The 12,883-nt window shown below is 36.5% G+C and overlaps 1 protein-coding gene across 4 annotated transcripts in view; it reads left to right on the forward strand.

The window, feature by feature from the left end:
• Window positions 1-12,883, forward strand: part of LOC131439017 (optomotor-blind protein) — a 277,035-nt gene that overhangs the window by 89,475 nt on the left and 174,677 nt on the right. For all 4 annotated transcript variants that reach the window (XM_058609495.1, XM_058609497.1, XM_058609498.1 and 1 more), the window contains one exon: window positions 7,692-7,805. In XM_058609495.1, coding sequence (XP_058465478.1) covers window positions 7,692-7,805 — 114 coding nt within the window. The remainder of the gene's footprint in view (window positions 1-7,691; window positions 7,806-12,883) is intronic.

A 12,883-nucleotide genomic window follows, 5' to 3' on the forward strand; every position in this document is an offset into this window, starting at 1 on the left:
GGAAAAGACAATTTTCAGTTTCTCTTGAAAAAGACCGTCAAAACCGGCCGAAACGTCGGGTAATTTTATAAATAAGTCATTTGCCTACTGATTCATGACAGAGAAAGGCGCCAATACTCGTATAAATTCAATTTTCGGAGTTAGAAATCGAACGCAGTTCGGCTAGGGCTAGGACTATTTCGCCAAAAAGATTATCGTACAGGACATATGCAGGGTTGGGCACAGGAACCTGACACATTTTGTTCTCGGAATACACTGGAACCAAACAAAGGAGGAAGCAACCGAGCATGATAATCTTTTATGGATGAAACTACAAAACTTCCTTGACCATTCGATGGAATGTACGACGACAAATTTGAAGAGCTTGCTTACCCGAAGGCGCAACACTCTTCACAAGAGCGGATCGAACTCGCTCAACATTCTCCGGTGTTCGAACAGTCCGAACGTAGCCCAAAGGTTTTATTTTGTTCACATAACCTGTTTTTACAAAAAAATTCACCCAGAGCTTTACCGTAATCCGCGAAAGTACCGACATTTTATGTCAGGTTTCTTTGCACCACCCGGCATATCGCTTATTGTTTTTAATACTAATACTTCCTCATATACAATGTAATATTGTGATGTATGCGGCTTCTCTCGTAGAGTCAATAGGATCGTAACACTAGCCTTGCAATGATTTTACGCATTAAAAATCGGTTGCGCAGTCTTTTGAAACAGATCAAATTCCATAAAAGGAATGTAAAACCAAGACTTTGCTTGGTCTCTTAAATAAGAACGGCTAATTTACTGCCCGACATTTCGACAATTGGTTTCGATTTTTATCGAACGAACTATCTTAATGTTCCTGGTAATCGAAATTATTCATAGATAATTGATGAGGTTCAGCCTGTGGCTGAGTTGGGCTCTGACCTACTATCGGATGAAATGGTCTCTTGCGTACGAACCTTTTGCCACCTCGATTGTCCGGTCTACTCAAAGCAACACAGTGAAAAATTTTTATAATTTACTGATGACGCAAATGCACATATGGCACAGCTCATAAGAAAATAATTTGTAATATGACTGAATTTTTCAAGAATGATTTTAATATATTTTTATTTACCAACTCATTTATTTTATTTGAATCAACGGACATAATTTCGTAATAATGATTATTGCTAATTATTTATTTCTACGTATATTAAAAGAATTAGATCGTGTGAAATTTTATCAAATTCTAATGAAACTTTATTGAAGATCCGCCGCAGGGCTGTAATGGAACCTTAGTTCCATAATTGGTGTGCCGAAATGGTAAGCGAAGGAACAAACTGTTACCAAGAACACGTGATCGAACATTGATGTTTATTTAGAGCAATCAATTCTATTTGTTAGAATGTCAGCAAGTGTCATAGTTCGGAATAAATCTCTTCGAACTTGCACTGAGTCAATTTCAATCAAGATCGCACGAATTTCATATCTCGGTAGCTGTTGTAGGTTCCACGACAACATCAAATCCATAAAAACTTGAGTTGTTCTTATTACGAAACTCAAGCATCGGGAAGCTTTTGTAACATGCTACTTAAATGTCATTTGCTCATCGAGGAAAACGCCAAGATCCTTAACACATGCCATCCTTTCAAATGAAGTATCGCCAATACAGTAGTCAAATCGAATAGGATTTTATTTATCGTGTCAATGTAGTGATCGAACATTTCTTGGGATTCAGAATCATTCAATTGATATCACACCAGTTGGCGAAAATTAACAGTTTATGTTGCAGGAATTCGGTATCATTCATTTCTCGGATTAAGTTGAAAATTTTGAAATCAGCAGCAAATAAAGCCGTTGTCCTTTTAATGATAAATTAACGTCGTAAAAGTACAGCAATAAAATCAGTGGCCCAAGACGGCTTCCTTATGGAATTACTAATGGAACAACAGAATCATTTGATACACAATAACCTATTCTGCCGACAAGACATCGATCGATTAGGTATGATTTAATCTAGCGGAGAACGTTCGATGCAAAACCAAGCTTGTCTAGTTTTTCAATTGCGATAATGTGATAAGCGTCCGTGTAAATAACGTCTATTTGATAACGGTCGGACGCAGTTTTTGTATCATAGTTCATAAACGATAAAAGATTTCGACTAGTAGAACGTTTTGCCATCAATCAATGCTGAGTGTGGATAATATACTGTTTACAATGTTTGAAATTAGGCTCTAGAACGATCATTTCAAAATGCTTGCGATTTACACCGAGAAATGGTGAGATAACAGTGTCGACATGATTGTTATTCCCTTTTTTTTGTGAACTGAAAACATAAACGAGGACTTCCGCTGATCGGGAAATATTCCTGTTGTTAGCGATAAGTGATACAGAGGCCTACGAAATACGGTTTAACTGCAGAGCATTTTTGCTTTGCATATCCTTATTCACCGGTATACCATATGGCCTTAGGGAGTCAAAGCAAAGCAAAGTCTAAGCATCACATTCCTTTTGTGGAATTTGGCCTGTCTGTTTCAACAGACTTCGCAGCCGACTTACAGAATCATTGCATGGCTAGTACTACGATCCTACTGACACTAAGGATGAAGCCAGAGTAAGCGAGACACGCAACGCGATACGTAATGCGAAAGTTTTCCATTGCCCGAGATAGTGCTATTCATTTTTTTTCTGCCGTTTATTTATACCCGGCTTTAACCTAGTTGCGGTCGTTCGCCGGTTGTGCTATTCTTGTTGACTGTACTTGCCAGTAATTTCTGTTTTCGAAACCTCTTTCCAACACTTGTTGGCATGAACCCAGTTCCGATAGTTGCGAAATTGTTGATCTTCAAGCTCATTCATTTGAAAAATTACTCCGATTAGAGCTTCGATATTAATCAAATAATCTTCCTTCGCTATAACGAACAATAATTGAGGAAACCTTTGTTCGCTCGTTAATCGCATAAAAAATTGAGCACGTACTGCTTCGTTGTTTGTCGCACCAAAAATCGCTTGTCACTACGCAATGCCTCGTGTTTACTCTGGAATACATGTTAATTTATTACAGGAAACAAATTAATAGAATTCATAACCTTTAATGTTTGCATCGCATCGCTTTGCGTCGCGTTTTGTGTTTACCCTGGCTTCGCCCTAAGAATCCTTCCAGATCGGGACTCGAACGTACGACAACTGCCTCGTAAGAACAGCGTCTTATGCGTTGAACCGCCAACCCCGGCCCTAAACATGTCACTTGTTTGGATTTTGCGATCGTCAAAAGAATGGTGTTTTAAACAAAATAAATCTTATTCAGAGACTGATTCGATAGTGGTGGATTATGCACCGCACCGGATACCTGGTGCAGCGGCAGACATAATCCCACTTATACTGGAATGCATTAAACTTACGTCCGATCAACCTTAAAAATGTTCGAATATGTCGGTCTCAGAAAACGTAAATTTACGCTATTGTTTCCAGGTGCGTAGGTCTCTTTGAAAAACCAATATTTCAGATGAACAATTTTGGATAAATAAAACGCGCGTGAATACTAAAATCCTGAACTTTACTTAAATTTAAATCAATTTCAATACGATATTTACACAATTATATAATTCGGTGAAATTACTCTTTCGATGAAATGGATTTCGGCGAAATGGCTTTTGACGAAATGGATTCCGACGAAATGTCCTTGTTCCGTGAATGGTTTATATCTAACCAGACACACTATTTCCGTTTTTGGAGCTCAATGATGATAAATTATGATGAAGATAAATTTTGATCTGGATAAATGAGGTGATACGCAACACGTTGATGTTGTCGCTCGCCTCGTTAGTGCTATTAATTTTTAGTGCAAAAATTAGGAGTAAATAATCGAACCAAGTAGCATTCAACTTAGCCTCTCACTTCTTATTCTTTTAACGTATGTTCATGTGAATCGAATTATTTAAAGCATCGGTTAGAGCTGTGCTTTAAATAAAGGTTATTAAAATACAGCAAACCTGTTTTCTTCATCAGATAACAAGATCTACAGTACCGGGCCATGTTATTAGAGCCATGTTGACAAATTAATATTTTTTTTGCGTTTAGCAACGTGTTTAGATCGTTCAAGTATCGTTCTTGATTGAACACGAAATTCCCTAGACAGGAATCCTATAGGGACTTTATGAAATGTGAAGATTCTAAGCATGCTCCTACAACCAGCCAGGATCTGATTCGTATACTCAAGGAAACCTGGAGAAATAAGGAAAAAAAATTGCATTGACAGTATGCCTCGTCGTATAGCAGTCATGTTAGTTGGTGAAAGTGGCCTTACAAAAAAGTACTACATTTAGTGAAATATTGTTCATTTTTTTTCAATAAAATATATTGCATAATATAAACTTTCTCATAATTTAGTAATCGCTGTCTAACACATGGATCAATAAGTCCCGAGACTAAAGCAGAGATGGCGCTCGTAGTAAACCAGTAACCACGCCTTTCTAGAGTACTAACCATTGCTTGAAACGGGTCAAAATTTTAAGTCGATCCGACCAGAAACAGCTGAGTTATCGAGGTTGGAGTAAAGTCGTTTTGTAGTTTGTTTAAAAAATGGAAAAAAAAACCGAGTTTCGTGTTTTGATAAAACATTGTTTTTTTAATGGGTAAAAACACCGTGCAAGCGAAACAATGGATTGAAAAATGTTATCCGGACTCTTGTCCATCAAAAGCAACGATTTGTCGGTGGTTCGCCGAGTTTAAACGTGGTCGTACCGACACAAATGGCGCGGAACGCTCGGGTAGACCTGTGAAAGCCGTTACACCGGAAAATGTGAGTGGAGTGACAAAAATTATAATGAAAGATCGTGAAGTGAAGCTCCGTGAGATTGCTGAAATGACACAGATATCACTACTATCCTTCATGAAAAATTGAGCATGAAAAAGGCTTTTTCCAAGTGGGTGCCGCGATTGCTTTCGATGGAACAAAATGCACCCTGCCACAAGTCGAAGAAAACAATGGCGAAATTGAACGAATTGGGCTTTGATCTGCTTCCCCATCCCCCATACTCGCCAGATTTAGCCCCCAGTGACTACTGGCTCTTTGCTGATCTTAAAAAAATGCTCAGGGAAAAAGATTTGGCTCAAATGAGGAGGTCATCGCTGAAAGTGAAGCTTATTTTGAAGCGAAAGACAATTGTTTTTATAAACATGGTATTGAAAAATTGGAAAAACGTTGGAACCATTGTATCACACTAAAAGGTGATTATTTTGATGAATAAAAAAAAAAGTTTGCAAAAAAAATGTTGTTTCCATTGTTAGTCTCGGGACTTATTGATCTATGTGTTATTAATGAACATGATATGTTAAATCTGACAAAAAGGGGGACTCCCCAGCATGGCTGTAATATACAAATTGGAAAAAAATCGACAGCTTTTGAAGATTTCTTATATTTCATTACCACCAACCTAAGATGCGTCTTTGATCCGATTGTTAGTGAATATTCATCAACCTCTAATGCCTGAACCAGATCCAGATAAAATTTTGTAACAGTCAATTTTTCTTACAGACCTTTCATTTCAGTTCAAGTTAATCAGAAATTGGTATAGTTATCTCCGAGAAAAAAATGCACAGTTTTGTTACTAACACACATACACCATACAATGCAAGCACATTTGCATTTTTCGATTTCAACTAATTGATTCTAATGGTATATGACATTCAGCTCTCCTGCCAATGGTTTAAAAAATCGGGTTTAACAGTAACTTCTTGATATTTGCATGAGGACGACACATATTTCTAAGTAAAAAAAAATGTGTCGCTCGAAAATATTGCTATATCTCTACAATTTTCCTGCAAGCTAAGTACTGTAACCAACATTTTGTAATAATATTCCAATATTCGTTCATCACATTTTGATTTATTTTAATTGAACTAGTGAACAGAATGCACAATCTCATCTTTAGATTATCGCGTGTTTCGTTGTCAAAAAATTCACTCCAATCTCGTTGACCTTTTACACCAATAAATGTAAATCACCGTTGAGGCAGCTGACAGCTCGTTGGAACTCGTTAGACCCCATGAATGCGGAGAACGCCGTTCATTCTGAATGCATTTGTTTCATGTTTCCTGCAAAGCACTATCACGCGAGATAGCGATTGAAGCCCGGGGGCCCACACAACCTCATACTTCGAAGAAAGCAGCGGCGTGTCAAACTCTGTTCGTTTATTTCATTCAACAGAGGGTAGTGAGTGACGAAGGATGTTAATATTCTTTTGAGTGGAATAGATTTGGATTTAATTTTCTCATCGAAAATCGGCGGCAAAATCTGTTACCAGGGCCAATTCAGGCTCTATCACGACAGATGGCATGCTGATAGCCATCAACACTTTGATGGATGTTATTAAGAATCATGCGAATGTTCCGACTAGCGGGGCGAACAAAAACCCGAACAAACTCGGGCACAGGCTCATTAATGTAGAATGAAAACAAAATCAAGCTAATTAATTAACAGGTGAAATGCGTTTTAAACGAGTAACAATGCGAACTGCGCCTTTGGCGTTTCTTTGTACTTCCCAATTCGAAACCGAGGAGCAATTTTGCTTCAGTCTGTTCGCTTTTTGTAGTAGCCTTTGATATCGTTTGTGTTCTGCAGACACGCTGCAACTAGGCGCCTGTGCTAATGAGTATCAAAATGCATGAGAATGTACTAATGCATAATGGTGTAGTGTAGGCCGTCTCGCTTGCTACAGCCGTTCGATCACCAGGCACAGTAGGTGCATTTTAAATCAAATTTTACACCCGGCTGCCCCACAGCATAGTAGGCGATGTCCGAAGACAAGACCAGAACATCTCACATCACCTGCATTGTCGGCATCCACCACCGTGAAGCTTAGCTTTGCTTGGTTGTTGTTCTGCGATAATGAGTCAGCCGTAGGAAAGTGTGATTAATTTGTTTGCACTAATTGATAATGATTAGTTGACGGTGGGTGAGACAGAGAGTAAAAGTTGTTTGATGTACATACGTAGATGTTATGTGGTTGGGGTAAGTACACCTGGAAACGATTTCATGAACGGTGTGCCTCGTAACGAGCTAAGAAACACCTCGGCCGGCGAATTTGTGTAATAACAAGGCAGATTAAGTCAGTGGAGAGAGATTCGCTGCTTACAAATAGATGGTAGTAATTTCCTGTCATTTTACAACGTTTTGAACGTTTCTTTGACTGCAAAAAGAGACTGATGATTTTACAGCTTTCGTTGATTGATGTATGTATTTCAACTATGATGACTACTTTACTTTTTCACACATTCAAAAGTGCTTTTTTGTCGTAGTTGTGAGTGACCGTTCAATGCAGATAAAAAAATTGTTTTACGAAATTGGACTCATAAAATTTTTGAAACTTTACTGTTCATTACGATTGTTTTGCGTATAGAATGACTGACAGTTCGGTCTACAAATTTATAGTCAGTTGTGTTAAGATATATATATTTGGTTCCTACCAACATTATCTACCTACCGTACAGTGATTTCTTTCAATACAACCAATATTGGCAAATCTCGAGTTATAGAAAAGATAACATACAGACAATCATTCACAATGTACACACATCGAACAAACTGTCCGGCTTTCCATCATCGTTATTTCTAAATTTACATCAGTGTCACGTAATATACATTTTTTAAAGCAACAAAGACAGTACGTCAGCATGCAAACATGTCATTAATCGACTATCATTTTTTTTTGTTTTCTTTTCAGGCAAATGTTTCCGCAGATGAAATTTCGCGTATCGGGATTGGATGCAAAAGCCAAGTACATTCTGTTACTGGATATCGTGGCAGCGGACGACTACCGGTACAAATTTCACAACAGGTGAGTTCCTCGCATGCAACGATGCACAATGTTTAATGGTCAATAGTCAATTTTAGAGTTAGACGAGGCACTATTATCATTAATTTTGACATGATGTCCTATCTATGATGTTAGTGGTTGCAAATAATTACGGATGATGTAATAATGTCACTCCTCGTGGGTCATTGAAAAGTAAGATGTCCTTCACCAACAAAAAGCCTAAAATCGCACCCTCAAAAGACTATCCACGCCCAACACCAAAAAAGTCTAGTTCAAAACCAAAGACTTTGTGCAAATTTACAATCTAAACCTGAAATAATTTGTACATAACGACACAGTAATCCTATGGGCTCCATTTCACTGTCAGAAACCCCTGAAGAGGCTTATAATAGCATTTATTAGAACATGTATGAAGCACAACTCAGCTCAACGACCAATTCTCTCAGGATGTGTATCATTCGATGGATAATTTATTACCCATCGCAAATAATCGCAGTGGATTAGTCGAAGAATCGTGTCTAGACTTGATTATTTTATTAAGTTTAATTACATAGCGAAAAATTTGATGTATTTACTTTGTGTAAAACATGACTTACATCAAGCATGACTCTAAATCTAAATAAATTTAACATTATTTATCTCGACCGAGATTCTCTTTAAGGTGATTTTAGAAATAAAAAAAATTCTATTCCTTTTAAAGATTCAACATTACTTCAACTTATTGAGTTGAAATAGTTTCTTGTCAAATAAACAATAGAGGCAAGGATATTTGCAAAGCTTTGGTTTATATTACCCCAAGAGCTCAAGTCGGAAAACGACAGCTTGACGAAATTGTGGAAGTACTCCCAGCTGCATGGATGATAAATATATGAAGTATTATACGTATTCTACGTAAATTAGATTTGTCCATCTGCCCTCTGCAATTGTACCTGAAAAATACTACCTGATTAAAATTTTGGAGATCATTTACCGATTATTAACTCAAATAGCAGTAAAAGATGAGATCTTATTTCAGTCAATATTTCACATGGTTTGACTAAAAAATATTGGCTGGATAAAATACCAAGTCATTAGTGAAGTGAAAGTACACCACACCAGTGTCAAAAATACTATCGAAAAGTTCGGTAAAACCCTTTCCATGAAAGATTCGCCCGAATCCGGTAGGAAAACGGGTTCCAGCCAGCCCGGCTGGGACTTAAAAGTGGTTGAGTACATCAGGAAAAACCCATCGGCGTCGACGCGGGATTTGGCCATCATCGGCATGATTCAACGGATCAAAGTTCGGATCTCCCTGAAAACGTACAAGAAACAGAAGGTGCCGAAAAAGTCCCTGGTACATCAAGTTCAGACCAAAACAAGAGCGCGAAGACTGTATAAGCGGATTCTACAGAATAAAGACGGATGCATCCTGATCGTCGACGAAACCTACGCCAAGGAAGAGTCTCGAGCGCTACCCGGACCGCAATATTATACGAAATCGGTGTACCAGGACCTAGACGACGCTGACACCACGATGACGATGGAAAAGTTTGGGCAGAAGGTGTTGGTTTGGCAAGCAATTTGTACCTGTGGTTTGCGGTCGTCGATTTTTTTCACGAAGGGCGCAATTGACGCCAAGGTGTACGAGGAAGAATGTTTGAAGAAGAGAATGCTGCCACTGTACACAAAGCATAAGGCTCCTCCTCTCTTCTGGCCGGATTTAGCTTCAACCCACTACGCCAACTCCGTTCTACAGTGGTTATCAAAAAATAATGTACAATTCGTGGAAAACATCAACCCACCAAACTGCCCGAATCTTCGGCGAATTGAAATGTATTGGGCAATTGTCAAGCGGCACTTTTGGAAGGAAGGTACAGTGTCCCAAAGAATGCAGGAGTTAAAAAACTGGACAGCTGCCACCAGTAAAATCACAAAAGTAACTGTGCAGAATTTAATGAAGAATGTCAGGTCCAAAGTGCGAGCGTTTCACAGAAACTAGGATTTTCTTCAATATAATCAGTGAAATGCATAAAAATGTAATTTTTCTACAATATATCGAAAACTGATGTCAAAATATGTTTTTTTTGCTTTTTTAATTCAATAATCAATGTTGCTAACTACTTTTCGATACACTTCTTATTATTTAGGAGTTTGTTTTCAAAACCTATTGAAGCTATGCGTACTTAATCAATCAAAGCTTCAAGTGTTTTCGATAATTATGAAAACATAAGCAGAATTTTCTAAAACAGTTGTTCAATTTGTCAAACGTTTTTTATATACAATTTATTTTTATTGCCTACAAGACTCCCCCACACCAAAGAGCTTCAATGTAAAAGCTCCCTGTTAGTGGACGCAACTGTTCGCAGCTAAGAAAAATAATCATGCAAAATACTGCTGAAAGAAAGATTGAAAAAACAATAAAACGCTGAAATGTTTGTATTCTTCTGACGTGCAATTAATTATAAAATCTTAAAGCTTTATCAATAATTAGAATAAAGAATTATCGAAAGGTTAACAATTATTGTGTGAATGCGGAAGAATACATGAATTTAGAAAATATGTTCACCGCGTTTTGAAGGTTGTAGCACTTAAAATTCAATCTCAAGACAATTAAAAAAACTATTATTTATTACAGGAAAATACCTGTAAATAAAACCGTTTCATGCAACATACCCTTAAAAATAATATTAAAATGATCAAAATTCAACAATTTTATTTTTCTAGAGTTATTGTACTCAGCGAGTTTGTTCAATACACCCAAACCTCCATTTACGTAACTTATATATGTATGTATGTTTGTATGCTTACATACTCACTCGCTTGCGTATATGTGTAATAAATATATAAATGATCGCTTTTACTTCACCAATATTTATATGTATTAAGAAATACAAATATTTGCACACATGCGTACGTATATTAATACATATATACATATATAAGTTACGTAAATGGAGGTTTGGGTGTATAAATTTATTCTTAGGCTCATTTCATCAACTTTGGATTGGTACAAGAAAAACAGTTTCGTGAAACATTTATTTGTTATACTGAACAGTAAATCAACAAACTTACAATTTTACATAAATGTTATAAAGTACTATAGAGTGATATGAAACTAACTTTTGTGTAAACTTATCAAAGCACTAATAAAACTCTCGATATCAGGAGTGCCATGTGAATATGCAATATTTTTTCAAGAGATGTCTCTGCAAACAGTTTTCAGCAGTCACACTCAAATCTGTTGCGTCATTTTTTGGTGTTACAGCACATTCCAAAAAGAAACTTTGTTGTTCTTTCAATCGCAAGTTAGTGTCATATGTATTTAGCGAATAATTCTTTCAATGTAAAGAACATCTGCGAAAAATGCTGATTCATCACATTGTTTAAAAAAAACGTGCAGCTGAATCCCTTCGAACGTATGTTCAAGCTCACGGGGAACATGTTCTATCGGTCGTGACTTGTGAACGTGGGTTAAAACTGTATTAAAAGCTGGCTTTTTGATCATTTGTTGTATCAACAATATTTATTGCACGTTTACGACCAACGTTTCGATGGCTTATTTCTTCATCTTCAGGGCAAAACGACTAGTAGGTTGCAACATTCAACATTGCCCAATCTGAGTCGATGTGCGTGTAAAGTGTTTATAGAAGATTAGTCGTTACTACATCAGTTTTTTATAACGGAAAATAATTGTGACCGTTGATGAAAGAATAGCTTTTCGAAACTTTGTTCGTGAAATGAGTATGTTGAAGGCAATAAATGGCTAAAAAAACCCTTCTTAAATACAGTTGGTTTTAGTGTAAAAACAAAGAATGTACGAGTCGACAAAAATTAGAGGGTTGTATTCAAGACACGACCGAGCACAATAACATTAAAAATGAAACGTTTCTAGGGTCTTCATAATAAATACAAAAATAAAGATGATAATGATGATGATACACTAAACTTCACTACACTCCAAAGTTACTTGAAAGCTCAATTTTACATACAAACAACCTAAAGATTTAAACCTGAACAAATGAAATTATTTTATTTTATGATGATAATTTTCGAGAAACGTACAAACTTATTAATTTGATTTGATTTATATCGTTTATTTACCCCCAGTTTTAAACTAATAATGGTCGTTCACTGGGTGGACTTATTAATTTTATAAACAGTTAATCGATCCAAGAGAATGTTGTACCAGTAATGTCAGTAATGGTGTAATTTTTTTAATCCTTCAAAATCGTCGATAATCTTCGGAAAGTGTCGGTAAATAATATGGCAACAATACGAGGAGGAAAACATGTGAATCAGTCCGCATAAAATATTTAGTTACTTACATTGATTTTCGCTTTGGCATATTAGGAATATACGGAATGGATACGCAACAAAATTCCGAAATTTTGTTCTTATTGTGCCTTGATGTTATTAACACATGAATGAACACTGTCATAGTTACAACGCCATGTTTTGAAGCAAATAATAATTGAACTGAAACTGACGGTTAATCAAATTTTACGAGGGTTCCTGTTCAAACGATACCTTGAGTTTATCTTTGATACTATATGATATTGCATCTAATTGTACTGTATATGTGAGCCTGTGGAACTCATTTATACTACTAAACTGAGGAGGCCGCTTTTAGATAAGTTTCAGAATTTAATTTTGAATCTTTTGAAGCGTTTAATTCCTGGTGGGACACCAACTTGTTCAGTCACATGGTCACGTTTAGTTCGTATGGGAATGGAGATTTAAGTATGCAAACCAATTCGTTGACAACTTAAAACATTTTTAAGCTGACAATATAGAAGCTTTGGAATCATTTAAATTAGGAAAATCCATTAACAAATAATCGAGGAACAAGCGCTGCAAATTAGATCCGAAAAATCTATCGCCGATAATTCTAAATTGGCCTGATAGTTACCAGAGAACCAAAATATAATACTCAATTCAAATCAATTTTTCAATGGTATGCAATTGAAATAATCAAATGACGTTATCTCATAAGTTTAAGTTAAATGTTTCCGAATCGATTTGTTGTTGAATTAAATAAATCCATCTGCAAATGAGTGAGTTATAAGCGTTCAAAATCATGACAGAAAAATGTTACGCGATTAGTTTTGCATGTTTTAAAT

The sequence above is a fragment of the Malaya genurostris genome, chromosome 3 (assembly GCF_030247185.1).
Source record: "Malaya genurostris strain Urasoe2022 chromosome 3, Malgen_1.1, whole genome shotgun sequence".
NCBI classification, from domain to species: domain Eukaryota; kingdom Metazoa; phylum Arthropoda; class Insecta; order Diptera; family Culicidae; genus Malaya; species Malaya genurostris.